Source organism: Jaculus jaculus, chromosome 4, assembly GCF_020740685.1.
Source record: "Jaculus jaculus isolate mJacJac1 chromosome 4, mJacJac1.mat.Y.cur, whole genome shotgun sequence".
Lineage (NCBI taxonomy): Eukaryota > Metazoa > Chordata > Mammalia > Rodentia > Dipodidae > Jaculus > Jaculus jaculus.
In genome coordinates this window covers 3,571,147-3,588,197 of record NC_059105.1, presented here as the reverse complement: position 1 = coordinate 3,588,197, position 17,051 = coordinate 3,571,147, and the positions used below count along the sequence as shown (strand labels likewise).

Sequence of the window (17,051 nt, the reverse complement as noted above, 5' to 3'; positions counted from 1 at the left end):
AGTATGAAAATGACCATAGTAACTGAGGCAAATAACAACTGGGGAGGGCTGGAGAGATGGATTAGTGGGAAAGGGGCCAGGCTCAATTCCCAAGTACCCAAATAAAACCAGATGCACAAGGAGACACATAGGCCCGGAGTTCATTTGCAGGGGCTAACGGCGCTGGCACGTCCATTCACTAGATTCCCCTACCACCTCAAATAAATAATAAAAATAAAGACGTGGGAAGATGTGACAACACACACAAAGCCCACACTTTTCCTTTTTAGGATTTTTGAGACAGGGTCTAACTATAGTCCAGGCAGACCTGGAACTCACTATGTAGTCTCAGGATGACCTCAAACTCTCAATGATCCTTCCTCCTACCTCTGCCTCACAAGTGCTGGGATTAAAGGCATGTGCCACCATTCCCAGCTCACACTTTTTGATGGGTAAATATTACAATACAACAGGAAAATTGAAGTATGGTTCTTCTTCTTACTTTACTTTTCTATTAAAGTAAATTAGTAATTAATGCCAATAGTTTTAGAAACCAATTAGGCAATACTGTAGCCAACAAAACAGGCATCAATCACACCATAAAGGAGTTCAGCCACCTTTAAAAACAAGCCTCCTGGTTTAAAGTAAGGGGTTAAGGTGCTGACTTGCAAAGCCTATTGGCCTGGGTTTGATTCCCAGCACCCACATAAAACCAGGTGCACAAAGTGGTACATCCATTCATTTGCTGTGGCTAGAAACCCTGGTACACCCAATCTACCATCCTCCTCCCCCACACCCACAAATAAATAAAAATATTACAAAAACAGAGAACAAGTCTGCACAAGACATGCTCAGTAGAGATGTATTTGGCAAACTACAACTGAAAACAAGCAAATAACCAACTACTAGTAGTTAAGTCTGTAAAGCAAGAGGAAAGCATTATATATGTTAAAAAGGGGGGGGGGCTGGAAAGATAGCCTAGCAGTTAAAGCACTTGCCTGCGAAGCCAAAGGACACAGTATCTATGTACCCTACTACCCATGTAAGCCAGATACACAAGGAGGCACATGCATCTGGAGTTCGCTTGCAATGGCTGGAGGCCTTGGTGCACCCATTCTCTCTCTGACTAACCACTCCCCCCCCCCCACAGCAAATAAATAAAATAAAGTTAAAAAAAAAAGTGGTTACTGGGCATAGTGGCGCATGCCTTTAATCCCAGCACTCAGGAGGAAGAGGTAGTAGAAGGATCGCCATGAGTTCAAGGGCAGCCTGAGACTTTATAGTAAATTCCAGGTCGGCCTGGGCTAGAGTGAGACACTACCTCAAACAAAACAAAACAAAAATAACATGATTAAGATTTAGTAAAAACATTAAAATGTTGAAAAATAACTCACAAAAAATTATAGTGATGCTAGATAATACTAATGATGTAAGAATGCATGCTTTTACTTAATGCCACAGTAACAATTTTCTTACTAGTCCAAGAGTGACAGCACATGCCTATAAACCCACCATTTCTGAGGCTGAGGCATGCAGGCAGTGAGTTCCACAGGTGAGCCTGGGTACATAGCAAGATTCTATCACAAAGAAAGAGAAGGAAAGGATAGAAAAAAAGGGAAGGAAGAGAAAATTACTTTAACAACTTTTTTAAAAGGTAGAAGATTTTGATTAAAATTGGGAAGATATAAGCGAGAGAATGAAAACACAAAGTAAAAACCAATTACCTGGTACTAGCACAGGAGCCCGTGGTCTTTTGACGTGTGCTCCTCCTCAAACTGGGGAGCTCAGCAGGTGGGGACTCACTGCGCTTCTTGGTAGATTTTCTTAAACCTATCCAAAGAAAATACAAAAGTAAAACTTTATAAAGACCAGTTACCCATGAACTGAAATTTATAAAGCTGTCCAGGTGACTAACCCTCCTGTTTGAAAAACTCCCAGATTCTTCCCATGTCCTTTCAGCAGTAAGTTTACTTAAACCTCCTGGGACAAGAAAGCTAAGGGTACATAGCATTTCAGTTCAGAGTAAGTCTTCTCAAACTATCCCATGTAATTCCTGTCTCTTCCAAGCCATTTTCTCTGAAAGTATCTCTTCCAGCTCTTAGGAAAGGACAAGGGCATTATTTTTGTATAAATTCTACATTCCAAGAATTAAATTTCATTACATTTATACTCTTCCTATTTTGGTCCACTTTTTGCTAGTTTATAGTTAATCAGTAATAATATAGAAGGAACAAAAAAAATTGCTTACATTACCTCATGAGCAAAACACATGTAACCAAAGGTTACTGCAATATCCAATTTTTAAAATAAAACATCATAAAATTGAGAAAAACCAAATCCGGTACAATTTACATGTTGTTCTGAAAGCTACCTACTGCCTTCCTTTTTGTAGTCAACAGTTGCTATTAAAGTAATGTAGCAATATAGAAGCTATTATTTTATGAACAACGATGAAGTCATGACTGCATTTATCCACCTGCCTCTCCCACAAACAATGTATGATGCAGGACAGCATAATGGGCAGTAGGCTCTAGCTAAGAAAAAACCCTTCAAGAAATTGAAGAGTCTCCCAAGTTAGCCATCGGACATTATTAAATCATTTTAAGTGGAATTTCAGAGATGAACTTTGAACTTTGATCAGGATCACTTTTATTTGACCATAACGTTTTTAAAGTTAGATTATGTAACTGCTTTGAGGTGAAGACACTCTTGTTAAAACACAGAAGAGGAAAGCAGTAAACAATTCCAGTATCTTTTTCATCTTTTAGAGTATTTAAAGTAAAGTTCATTCAACTTGAGATGACTTTAGGACCATACATAAAGAAATCTGATGACTAAAAAGCAACTTACTCAAAAGTCTTAAAATTCAAATCAAAAGTTTTTTTGTTTTTTGTTTTTTAACCAAACATAGCAATGTATTAGTAGAAGAAGGCAGGCTTATTTCCTTATAAATGTAAAACCCCATGATTTTAAAGACATAAACAAAGAACATTTGAGTCATAATAATATAAATTCATTCATATATATTACCTTCCTGTTCTCTGTAAGCACCTAAGTTTATGAGCCTTGTTCTGCATTTTTTTTTGTATTAACAACTTCCATGATTATAAACAATATCCTATGGTAATTCTCTCTCTCCCCCCACTTTTCCCATTGAAACTCCATACTCCATCAAATCCCTCCCCCCACTTTCCCCTTTGAAACTCCACACTGCATCAAATCCCACCCCCTCTCAATCAGTCTCTCTCTCATTTTGATGTCATTATCTTTTCTTCCTCTTATGATGGCCTTGAGTAGGTAGTGTCAGGCACTGTGAGGACATGGGTATCCAGGCCATTTTGTCTGGAGGATCACACTATAAGGAGACCTACCCTTCCTTTGGCTCTTACATTCGTTCCACCACCTCTTCCACAATAGAACCTGAGCCTTGGAAAGATATTTCAAGTGCTGAGCACTCCTCTGTCACTTCTCATCACCATGGTGCCTTCTAAGTCATCCCATTTATCATTTAGAAATCTAAACCAAATCATCTCAGAATTTCTGTGTTTTGAGGTAGGGTATCACACTAGCTCAGCCTGACCTGAAATTCACTATGTTGTCTCAGTGGGGCTCCAAACACTCGTTGCTCTTCCTGCCTCTGCCTCCCAAGTGCTGGGTGTGCCACCATGGTAAAAGAACATAGTAAAACAACATTGATAGGATAAGTAGACACTTGAAACTGGCATAAAAAGATTAAAACAGGGTTGGAGCCAGGCGTGGTGGCGCACGCCTTAAATCCCAGTACTCAGGAGGCAAAACTAGGAGGACTGCCTGAGTTCAAGGACAGCCGGGGCTAGAGTGAGTTACCACCTTGAGAAACAAAAGCAAAAAAAACAAAAAAAATCTTAGGGTTCTGGAGATATAGCTCAGTAGTTATAAAAGGCTCTTGCTTGCAAAGACTGCCAGTCTAGGTTTGATTTCTCAATACCCATATAAAGCCAGATTCACAAAGTGGTGCATATATCTGGAGTTTGTTTGCAATGGCAGGGAGACCCTGGTACACCATACATAGATACATACACACAAACAATGAATTTCAGCCAGGCACAGTGGTGCACACTTGTAATGTATGCAGAAAGGAGAATTAAAAGAGAGATGGCTTAGCAGTTAAGCACTTGCCTATGAAACCTAAGAACCCTGGTTCAAGGCTCAATTCCCCAAGACCCACGTTAGCCAGATGCACAAGGGGGCGCACGCATCTGGAGTTCCTGTGCAGTGGCTGGAAGCCCTGGCATGCCCATTCTCCCCACCCTCACTCCCCCTTCCCCTTCCCCCCCTCTCTCTATATATATTTGCCTCTTTCTCTCTCTCTCTCTCAAATAAATAAAAATGAACAAAAAAAATTTAAAGAGTTCAAGGTCATCCTGGGCTACATGAGACAGTCTCAGAAAGTTATTTACTTATTCATTTATTTCATTATGGTCATCATGGTCAGTTTCAGCTACCTAGCGAATTGAATGCTTGCTTGAACTACATGAGACCCTTCACAAAACAACAGACCAACAACTCTAGATTAAGAAAAGAACTTTAACTTAAAATGAGTGACTTTAGGCAGGATAGATGTTTAAGTGGTTAAGGCATTTGCATGCAAAATATGATGGCCAGTGTTTGATTCCCCAGTATCCATGTAAAGCCAGATGCAAACTGGTATAGCCATCTGGAGTTCGTTTCAGTGGCCTGGTGTACCCATTTTTTTTTCCTCTCTCTCTGTCCTTGCAAAAAAAACAATCTACAATTAAAAAAAAAAAAAAAAAAGACTTGGGCTGGAGAGATGGCTTAGCTGTTAAGCCCTTGCCTATGAAACCTAAGGATCAAGGCTCGATTCCCCAGGACCCAAGTTAGGCAACAGATGCACAAGGGGGCCCAAGCATCTGGAGTTGGCTTTCAGTGGCTGGAGGCCCTAGCACGCCAATTCTCTTTCTCTCTATCTGCCTCTCTGTGTCACTCTCAAATAAATAAAAATGAGCAAAAGAAACTTTGAACAAAAGACTTTATTTTTTAAGTTTGTTTTTATTATCATTTTTATTTATTTAGGTTATAGGAGGGAGGATCTCACTCTAATCCAGGCTGACCAGGAATTCACTAAAGAGTCTCAGGGTGGCCTCGAACTCACAGTTATCCTCCTATCTCTGCCTCCCAAGTGCTGGGATTAAAGATGTGCACCACCAACGGCCAGTAAACTAGAAAAAAAAAGATATAAAGGGAAGAGAAAGGAAGGTAGAGGGGTACTTAATAGGATTGTATTGTGCATAAGTAAGTAGAAGTGAGTTCAGGGGAAGAAATTGAGTAAAGGAAAGGGAGACGGAAAGCTAATCAAAATCTAGGAGGATATAAATAAAGCATATGGAAACCTACTTTTTTGGAAAATGGAACCCTCAGGAGTTGTAGATTTTTGCCAGAAAAATTTCAGTGTCAGGGACGGGATACCTTCCAGTGAGTTGTTGGCCATGGAGGTCTCTGATGCCCCCAAAACATTATAGGCCATTGCCAAGGCCCTTGGTCTCCCACCAGGAATAGATGGAAAGACCATATTGCTCAAGTCTCCACATACTTGGGCTGCAAGAACCATGAGAAATCCTGCTAGAACTGAGCTGAGAGCCTCCTCCATATAGAGCAGCTGACTTAGAAAGCTGAAGGCCAGGCTGTAGAGATGGCTTAGCAGTCAAGCACTTGCCTGTGAAGCCTAAGGACCCCCGGTTCAAGGCTCGATTCTCCAGGACCCACGTTAGCCAGATGCACAAGGGGGCGCATGCATCTGGAGTTCGTTTGCAGTGGCTGGAAGCCCTGGCGCGCCCATTCTCATTCTCTCTCTCTCTGCCTCCTTCTGTCTCTGTCATTCTCAAATAAATAAATTAAAATGAACAAAAAAAAAATTAAAAAAAAAAGCTGGAAGCCATTCTGTGTGCAGTTCAATGGGAGAGATAGAAATCACCAGTGAAAATACTCAACAGTGGCCACTCCAAGTCTTAAAATTTTGCCAGCCAGGCCTACTGAGCCAATAGGTGCAATAGTGGCACATCTGTCATGGTGTAAACCAACTGCCCTCTTATTGGTCTGGAGGCCCGCTCCATGGGTGGGAATACATCCCTGATACTGAAAACTTAAAACAGGGGTAGTCATGAGCCTTAGGGGTGTAACATCTGCTGCTGTCTGGCTAAATGTATATACTATGCTTATCAAACTGCCCAGTAAGCACCTCTCTTAACGTTCATACCCTTATAGTAAGTAATGCTACTCTCACTTTTGGTAGAGAACCTTCTATTTTCAGATGGCAGTGACCTTGGGATGGCTCAGAAGGCATCATGGTGCTGGGAAGACGCGACAGGAGTGCTCAGCTCTGCAATATCTCTATCACACCCTCCAAGAATCAGGGTCTATTGTGGAAGAGGTGGTGGAAAGAATGTAAGAGGAAGGGTAGGACTCCTTACAATGTGCTCCCCCCAGACATAAAATGGCCTGGATATCCATGACCTCATAGTGTGTGATACTACCTACACAAGACCATCATAATAGGAAAACATCATCACATCAAAATAAAAGAGACTGATTGAGAGGGGTAGGGGATATGATGGAGAATGGAGTTTCAAAGGGGAAGTAGGGGGAGGGAGGCCATTACCATGGGATAGATATTGTTTACAATCATGAAATTGTTAATAAAAAAATTTAAAAATTAAAAAAAAAGACTTTAGACCAGTCGTCGTAGTGCACGCCTTTAAACCTAGCACTCAGGAGGCTGAGGGATCAGAGTGAGTTCAAGGCCACCCTGAGACTATGTCGTTAATTCCAGTCAGCCTGGGCTACAGGTAAACTCTACCTCAAAAACAAAACCAAACCACCACCAAGACTTTAAAAACACACCATTATTGTCAACAATGTCACATTAGGAATGTAATATTCAAGTATCTTTACATATACCATAATACAGTGAGGGACAGTAACAAATAGTTTAGTTAAGACATCTATTTGATGACAATCTAAAAAATATTCAATCCAATGGATTGTGGACAACTGCTATAGTATTAATTTTATGTTAAACTATTAATTCCCTAAGACAAACTTTAGTATTTAAACTTGACTCAAGTATAATTCTGATTTAATATGCACTCATCTTAAGTGCCTGACATAATGAATCTAACAAACACATTAGAAACCCGTAGAACCAGCACCAATCAGGACATGAAAACTTCGTAGCATCTTGTAAAAGCTCCTTCCTATGATAGAAAGAAGTATTACATGCAAACAGAAACAAAAAGATAGGGATGGCTATCCTTTGTATTTATAGAGTGACAGGGATCATTTTAACCAAGAAGATATATGAATCACAATTTTGCATCAGACTACCTAAATATATAAAGCAAACATTAAGAGATCTGACAAAAAAAAGACACAGATCAAAACACACAAATGGAATAAACTTAAAAAAATACTTTTAAAAACAAAATCAATGAAACTAAGAGGTTTTGGGAAAACTCAATAGAATAAACAAGCCTTGAGCAAATCAGTAAAATCAGAAATGAAGAGGACAACATCTTTAACTGATAACACAGAAATACAAAGGATTATATGAGACTACTATAAAAAAATATACAATTGGGGCTAGAGATGGCTTAGTGGCTAAGGAGCTGGCCCACAAAGCCAAAGGACACAGCTTTAAGTATGCCCAGTACCCACATAAAGACAGATGAACAAGGGCTGGAGAGATGGCTCAGTGGATAAGATGCTTGCCTGCAAAACCTAATAATGCGGCTTTGACTCCCCAGTACCCACATAAAACAGATGCACAAACTGGCACATCCATCTGGAGGCCCTGACATGCCTATTCTGTCCCTCTTCTATCTCTGCTTGCAAACAAATAAATTAAAAAAAGAAAACACATACAGATGAACAAGGAGGCAAATATGTCTGGAATTAGTTTGTAGTGGCTAGAGGCCCTGGTGTGTCCATTTTCTCCCTCTTCTGCCTCTTTCATAGATAATAAAAAATTAAAATATTTTTCTTTTAAGTATATTTATTTGAGGGCTGGAGAGATGGCTTAGCGGTTAAGCACTTGCCTGTGAAACAAAAGGACACTGGTTCGAGGCTTGATTCCCCAGGACCCATGTTAGCCAGATGCACAAGGGGGCACATGCATCTGGAGTTCGTTTGCAGTGGCTGGAAGCCCTGGCGCACCCATTCTCTCTCTCTCTTTTCTCGCTGCCTCCTTCTCTGTCGCTCTCAAATAAATAAATAAAAATAAACAAAAAAATTAAAAAATATATTCATTTGAGAAAGAGAAAGGAGGAGGAAGGGAGGGAGAGGGGGAAAGAGAGAAAATGAATGTGCTTACCAGGACCTCTAGCCACTGCAAATGGACTCCAGGGGCATGTGCCCCTTGTGCATCGGGCTTATATGGATCCTAGAAAGTTGAACCAGGATCCTTTGGCTTTGCAGGCAAATGCCTTAACCACTAAGCCATCTCTATAGCCCTAATTTTTCTTTTAAAGGCCAGGCACAGTAGCACACACCTTCAATCCCAGCACTTGGGAGGCTAAGGTAGGAGGATAATCACCATGAGTTCTAAGCCACCTTAAGTCTACAAGAGCAAGACCCTACCATGAAAAACCAATAAAATAAAAAATATACAACCAGGAAAGAGAATAAACGGATAAATTGCTAAAACTATATAACCAACCAAACCTAAGTCACAAAAACAACTGAAATTTTGAAGATGGAAAAAAGTTAACTAGTAAGGAATAAGAAGTCAGCTCAGCTGTGCATGGTGGCACATCCCTATTATTTATTTAAGTACTCAAAAAAAAAAAAAAGGCAAAAAGGCTCTGACTTTTGAGTTTATGACCAGCCTGGGCTACATAGTGTCTAAATGGGTCTAAATGGAGAGCAAGACAGCAAAGAAGGAATCCTTCCAAACTCATTTTACGTGGCCAATATTATCCTATACAAAAGACAGAACAGAGAGAAGGGAACATGGGAGATTATAACTTACTTATATAAAACAAAAAAATACTAGCAAGTAAGCTGGGTGTGGTGGCACACACCTTTAATCCTAGCACTTGGGAGGCAGAGGTAGGAGGATTGCTGTGAGTTTGAGGCCACCCTAAGATTCCATGGTGAATTCCAGGTCAGCCTGAGCTAGAATGAGACCTTACCTCAGTAAATCACATTCAATACTATATAAAGAGTTATCCAGTGATCAAGTGCAATTTAACCCTTGAGATGCAATGTTTGTTCAACTTATGCAAATCTAAGTGTGACTGACCATAATTATAGAAGGGGACAAAAAACAGTATTAAATGAAAAAAAAAAAAAAAAACTGCCAGCCAAAATGGTGCATATCATTAATCTCAACACATGGGAGATATAGGCAGGAGAATCAGGAGTTTGAGGCCAGCCTGAGCCAGATAAGATCATGACACAAAAGACTAAAAAGACTTGACAAAGCTTGACATCCTTTCACAATAAAAAACTTTAACAAATAAGGTACAAATGTTCAACAAAACTAAGGCCATGTGTGTGAAAACAGGGAAAGGGACAATTCTTACTATTTCAAATATATGATAAGCACTTACTTTGTATTGATATTTTGCCTAGTCTAGACTTTCATAAATGGAATCATTTACTTTTTTTTTCCCCCCCAAGGTGGTGTCTCACTCTAGCCCAGGCTGACCTGGAATTCACTATGGAGTCTCAGAGTGGCCTTGAACTCACAATAATCCTCCTAACCTCTGCCTCCCGAGTGTTGGGATTAAGTGTGCACCACCATACCCAGTTCCTCTTTTATGATTTTTAAGACATAATTCATCTAAGCACGGCTCATGTACTATTTTGAAACAATATTTTGTTCAACTTTTGTAATCAAGTTCTTTTTAATGTTGACTGGCTTTCCTATCTGTGTACTTATTCTTGGTGTTAAAACTTAAAGAGGATTAGGGGCTGGGGATGTAGCTCAGTGGTAGAGTGTTTAGCATGCATGAGGTCACTGTTTCAATCCCCAGCACTAAACAAATTTAAGAGGCTCAGTAACAGAGAAGAAACAAAACACCATTGGGTAGAAAAATATAATTGATGGGGCTGGACAGATGGCTCAGCATTTAAAGGTGCATGTTGCAAACCCTGATGGTCCAGGTTCGATTCCTCAGTACCTATGTAAAAACCAGGTGCACTGAGTAGCACAATCATCTGGAGTTTGTTTTCAATGGCAGGAGGGCATGATGTGCCCATATTCATTCTGTCTGCCTTTCTTCTCTCTCTCTCAAATGAATGAATTAACTAATATTTAGAAGAAAATAATTACAAATGCTGATGCCCAAATGATACCATATTTTTGAATGGTTGCTAAGTTCATAGAAGGAACGACTAAGTAAATGAGATAATGCAAATATTTTGTTTTCTAAAAGGCCATCTGCTGAAAAAAGAATCTGCTGGGCATGATGAAACACACCTTTAATCCTGATGCTTGAAGGCCTCCACAGAACAAAACAAAGGCAATCTGCACAGGAAGAAAAACTGCTGTTCAATGCTCTCTAGAGGAAAGGAGATGACATTTTACATTGCCTGAACTCAACATGAGAGACAAAACCAAAACCCAACGTGTCATTTATTCAGAGACAGGATCTCATGTATACTAGGTTGTCCCTGAACTATGTAGCCCAGGGCGACCTTGGCCTACTGACCCTACCTCCCCCATGACAGTGGTAGGACTAGGACTACAGGCATGTTTCACTAGGTCTGGTTTGTGTGGAGCCCTAACCCATATAAACCTGTCTCTATATATGATCTCCGTTGCCAATAACAGAAATACAGAACAGATAATATGTGGAGAAAATTGGTAATAATGAAGTCAGGTAAATCCGTTTCAAGAGTAACTTGCAGAAGTCTGTAGTATTTCTAGATAAGAAAGGGCATACATTTTTGGGAAACAGCTGAAGGAAGTTGACAGATGACAGTCTAGAATATAGAGGTTGCCCAATGTTAGCATTCAGCACCTATGCTTGAACATACTGTCCTCACAATTTTATAACAGACAATTTGGGTTTTCAAGAGTAATTTTATGAAGTTAGGAGTATTCCCATTTTTCCAAAAGCAAAAATACTAACTGACTTGTTTAAAGGTATATAACCTAGCCAACTACATCCTTAAACTTAAAGCAAAAAAGGTTAGTCTTCAATATACTTTGGGTAACATACTTCATTCAATACATTTTGCCTTACTGGATGAAACAACTTTCAAACTATCCATTTTCTATAAATGTGCTTTCTATGGATCAAGGAAGCTCTATTTCAACATAATGGAACAAAGGTACATGTAAAACTTACTGAAGCCAGGCATGGTGCTACACGCCTTTAATCTCAGCACTCGGGAGGCAGAGTTAGGAGGATCGCCATGAGTTCGAGGTTACCCTGAGACTCCATAGTGAATTCCAGGTCAGCCTGGACCAGAGTTAAACCCTACCTTGAAAGACTAAAAAAGAAAAAGAAAAAGAAAATTTACTGAAATCTATATGCTAAAGTACTCACACCCTATACATTCTTTCTTCCCAAGACATGTGATGCATCAAAACTACAGTTATCATCGTATTTTAGGATGTCACTCTGAAAAACCCCTGACCTTCAAGAGGTCAGATTCTTATATTCACTTCCTTCAAAGTCCCTGCCTTTATTATAAGCTGACTAATACAGGTATTTACTCTTATCATATTTGCTCTTTTAGATAAAGGTGAAAAAAATACTGTCCATGAAAACATCCTAATTAAGTTACTCTATAATGCAGAATTTTTTAAAAAGTGTATATTCCTAGCCACATACTAACGTATTTGAAGTTTATGGCTTCACCTTTTTAAATTTACACAGTGAATAGCAATTATTATCAGATAAAAAGCACAGATTTTAATGTTAAAATCATTCAGTAACAGGCTAGGCTGGACTACATGAAACCTTGTCACTAACACACATATTTAAAAATACATACCCTATATATTTTATAATCATGGAAAATGTTAGTAAAAATTAAAAAAAAAAAAATACATATCCTAGCTACAGATGACTGGGCTTATGCGTGAGAATGAAAATACTTAGTAGCAGAGGCCAGTAAGTTAAAAAGGAGACATAAAGGGAAGAGAAAGGAAGGGAGGAGGGTATTTAATAGGTTGATATTGTATATATGTAAGTACAATGACTGTTATGGGGAGGTAATATGATGGAGAATGGAATTTCAAAGGAGAAAGTGTGGGGGGGAGGGAGGGAATTAACACGGGATTTTTTTTATAATCATGGAAAATGCTAATAAAAATTAAAAAAAAATACATATAAGTGACTGTGATGGCACACGCCTTTAATCCTAGACTTGGGAGGCAGAGGTGATAGGATCACTGTGAGTTCAGGGACACCCTGAGACCCTATCTCAAAAAAACCAAACACACACACACCCCAAAGTCCTTTGCAAAGGCCAAATTTTTTATGCATCAACTTGGATCTTATCCAATATGGCACTTTAAATGAATCAAAGTGTTGGCAATGGTTGGCGACTGGCATGGAAATACAGACCCCTTCTTTTACTTTAAAAGGGATCAAAGCAATGTCTATGTGAATGTACTTGATAAGGCTGCTGAAAATCAAGTATGGTAGAAGTAGTAAGAGGTTGACTGAAAATCAAATACTACAGAAGTTGACCTAAACATTTTTATTTAATAAAAGGCAAATGAGGAGATACCTATTTAAATGTCTAACAATCATTACTCTGAGCATCTTCCTCTTTGCCATTTATTCCTATAGAAACTATATCCTATAGTATTCTCCATGTGTCACAGATGAAACTGTCATTCATAGCACATTCCTAATACAGATGCAGCTGGACTTCTAGGATTAGGAAACCAAAAATTCATCCTAAATTCAATATATCATGGGTTAACAATGCCTTAAAAAGTTTAATGCCCTTTAAAACACCTAATCAACTAAATTACATGGTCTAACCTACCTTAAAAATGCTCACTTACATTAGTATGTAGTTAGGAAAAATCCTCTAAGACAAAGACTAATTTAAGAAAAAGTGTTAAGGGGGATGGAGAAACTGCTCAGTATTTAAGTCACTTGCCTATAAAGCCTAATGACCTGGGTTCGGTTCCCCAGTACCCATGAAAGCCAGATGTACAAAGTGGTACATGCAACTACAGTACATTTATACTGGCCCTGGTATGCCCATACTTCTTTCCTTCCTCCCTCCCCTCCTCTTTCTCTCTGCTTGGAAATCAGTATCTTTTAAATAGCTTTAAGTATTTGTGTCATTTACTGAATACTATACAGAAAAAGATAAACAGAATAGTTGTATGAAGATTAATTAAGTTGGGGATCGTCAGTCTAAAAGTGAAACTCGAAATGATCAGACCACTTCTATCATCTCCCATTATTGCTGTACCAACACCATGCCCTTCCCCAGTGATGAAGGACAAATATAGAGAGCATCTTTACAGTGGGACAGATGAATGGGCATTATCAACAGGCAGTTTGGAGGAGAAATATGATAGGCAGGAAGCAAAACTCACGACGTCTGGAAGTGCTGTCATTTTCATTTGACCCTTGGGACCCATCCAAGCCCAATATCATCTTCATTTGAACTCCTACGGTCATCCAAGCTGGAAGCTAGCCAACCTCTTGGTTTTAATGGCCAAGAGCAATAGCTAATAATCTTTTCCATGTAACTTTGGACAAAAAGCCATCATGTAACCCCAAAATTTCTGATTATAAATAATTACAATATCCACATTTTTTTGTTTTGAAAAGGCATCACGAAATTGAGCCTGCAGTCCAAACACAGCTGGACCAAAAAGGCCTCAAGAGAGCCGGGCATGGTGGCGCACGCCTTTAATCCCAGCACTCAGGAGGCAGAGGTAGGAGGATCGCCAAGAGTTCGAGGCCACCCTGAGACTACATAGTGAATTCCAGGTCAGCCTGAGCCAGAGTGAGACCCTACCTCGAAAAACCAACAAAAAAAAAAAAAAGAAAAAGGCCTCAAGAAAAAACTACTTAGCATTTTAAAAAGGAAAAGTAAAATACTATGGCACTCCTGAACCCCTGAAAATGTTTCAGACTTTTAGAATTATGTGAAGAACAACAATTGCTTTAGATCATATGGACATTTCAACTACAATACTAATGCTTCCAATAATTAATAAACATGGATGGAATGTATTCCTTCCCAACTGATGCATGGTAATAGTCCTCAAATTCTATCACTAATGTCTTACAATTTTGTGACAAACATGATTCACTTTCTTATATTACAACACAGCACATCACTAGGACCATTTCACTACTTTGAAAATTGTGTACTACTGAAAATTATGTATTTATGGGTAAAATTTTTTGTTGTTGTTGTTGTTGTTTTTCGAGGTAGGGTCTCACTCTGGCTCAGGCTGACCTGGAATTCACTATGTAGTCTCAGAACGGGTAAATTTTGAATAAGTAGCTATTGATTCCATCAGCTAATGAGCAAGCATACATACCACAATACACAGCACAATCATGAGAATCTGGCATACACTGTACTATTAACCCTGAAACTTACACTTATTAATCGTTTTCCTTGGTAAAATCAATTTACACAGTGAATAGCAATTATTATCTGATAAAAAGCACAGATTTTAATGTTAAAAACATTCAGTAACAGGTTTTGTGAAAATGATAATGAGCTAAATGCCAAATAAAATTTTCTAAACCAAATTTGCATTTTCTAGTCAATGAACAGTTATTTCATGAATTGAAGGACAATTAAAAATAGGTATGTGCTTGGGCTGCAAAGCCACTGAAAAATCCTGCTGGAACTGAGCTGATAACCTTCTCCATGTAGACCAGCTGATAGAAAGCTAGAAGAAGGCATTCTACATGCAGTTCAATGGAGAAAGACAAATCACCAGTGAAGATACTCAACAGTGGACACTGCAAGCCTTATAATTGGCCAGCCAGGCCAAATGAGCCAGCGGGTGCAATAGTGGCACGTCTATCATGGTGGAAACCAACTGCCCTCTTAATTGGTCTGGAGGCCCGCTCCATGGGAGGGAATACATCCCTGATACTGAAAACTTAAAACAAGGGTAGTCATGAGCCCTAGGGGTGTTAACATCTGCTGATGTCTGGATAAATGTATATATACTATGCTTATCAAACTGCCCAGGAAGCACTTATCTTAATATTCACACCCTTACATTAATGCTACTCTCACTTTGGGTAGAGAATCTTCTCTTTTCAGATGGCAGTGACCTTAGGATGACTCAGAAGGTATCACAGTGCTGGAAAGAAGTGACTGAAGTACTGAGTAACATCTCGATCACACCTTCCAAGGCTCAGGGTCTATTGCAGAAGAGGTGGCAGAAAGAATGTAAGAGCCAAAGGAAGGATAGGACTCCTTACAACATGCTCCCTCCAGAAATAAAATGGACTGAATATCCATCACCTCACAGTGCCTGACACTACCTACACCAGACCATCATGAGAGGAAGATCATGACATCAAAATAAAAGAGAAACTGATTGAGATGGGGAGGAGATATGATGGAGAATAGAATTTCAAGGGGGAAAGTGCAGGGAGGGAGGATATTACCATGGGGACATTTTTTATAATCATGGAAGATGTTAATAAAAATTGAGAAAAAAAAAAAAAGAACGGGTATGTGCAAAAAGTACTCATGTAAGAATTTTTTTTTTTTTTGCAATGAGGAAAGAAGTTGAAAAGAGTTAAATGTCCAATAATAGAGAATGTTTAAATATAGTAATAAATACTCCAGGAGCCAGCCACACCTTTAATCCCAGCATTCTGGAGGCTAGAGTGAGACCCTACCTCAAAAATCCAGCTAGAGCTATAGGGTGAGTTCCAGGTCAGCCTGGACTACAGTGAAACCGTGCCTCAAGGTGGCACAGGACTTTAATCTTTTAACACTCAGGAGGCAGCAGAAGGAGTATCAATGTGAGTTGCAGGGAATCCTGAAACTACATAGAGAATTCCAAGTCAGTCTAGGCTAGAGTGAGACCCTGCCTCAAAAAACAAAAACCCAAAAAATTCCAGGAGAAAAATAATAGTTAATACAATGTTTTAAAAAAATCAATTTGGGGCTGGAGAAATGGCTTAGCATTTAAAGTGCTTGTCTAGAACACTAAGGACCTTGGTTTGATTACTTAATATCCACGTAAAAACAGTCACACAAGGTGGTGCATGCGTCTGTGGTTCATTTGCACCAGCTGGAGACCCTGGCATGACCATTTTCTCTCCCCACCCCCAACTGCCATTGTTTCTCTTTCTCTCAGTCAAATAAAGAAAATTTTTAATTCACTTTGTTTTTTTAATTCACATCTATGGGCAAAACAGTAATCAGTAACTTCACATGGAACCAATTACACTGCTACAGAAGAACAATGTAAATGCCCAACTTGAATTACCTACACTAAGGTAAAATAAAATGCAATTATTAAAAATGACACAATCTGGGCTGAGACATAGCTATATAAGCAGTTAAGGCACTTGCTTACAAAGCCAAAGGACACAGGTTCCATTCCCCAGTACCCATGTAAGCCAGATGTACAAGGTGGCACATGTATCTGGTGTTCATCTGCAGGAGCTGGAGGTCCCTATATGCCCATTCCCGGCCCCTCCTGTCTCTCAAATAAAAAAAAAATACTCGGGAGGTAGGAGGATTGCCATGAGTTCAAGGTCACCCTGAGACTTCAGAGTGAGTACCAGGTCAGCCTGGGCTAGAGTGAGACCCTTCCCCCCACCCACAAAAAAAAAAAAAGCCAGGCATAGGGCACATGCCTTCCATCCCAGAACTAGGGAGGCAGAGGAAGGAGGATAGCCATGAGCCCTGAGACTATATAGTGAATTCCAGGTCAGCCTGGGCAAGAGTGAGACCCTACCTTGAAAAACCAAAAAAAAAAAAAAAAAAAATAGAGGGAATTACCATGGGATTTTTTTTATAATCATGGAAAATGTTAATAAAAATTTAAAAATTAAAAAAAAAAACCAAACAATATTATTATATAGGGTTGGTGGAGC

General features: G+C 39.3%; 1 protein-coding gene across 17 annotated transcripts in view; it reads right to left on the bottom strand.

The window, feature by feature from the left end:
- Trip12 (thyroid hormone receptor interactor 12) overlaps positions 1-17,051 on the bottom strand; it is a 159,637-nt gene that overhangs the window by 91,484 nt on the left and 51,102 nt on the right. For all 17 annotated transcript variants that reach the window (XM_045147308.1, XM_045147307.1, XM_045147305.1 and 14 more), the window contains one exon: positions 1,704-1,809. In XM_045147308.1, the coding sequence (XP_045003243.1) occupies positions 1,704-1,809 (106 nt within the window). The remainder of the gene's footprint in view (positions 1-1,703; positions 1,810-17,051) is intronic.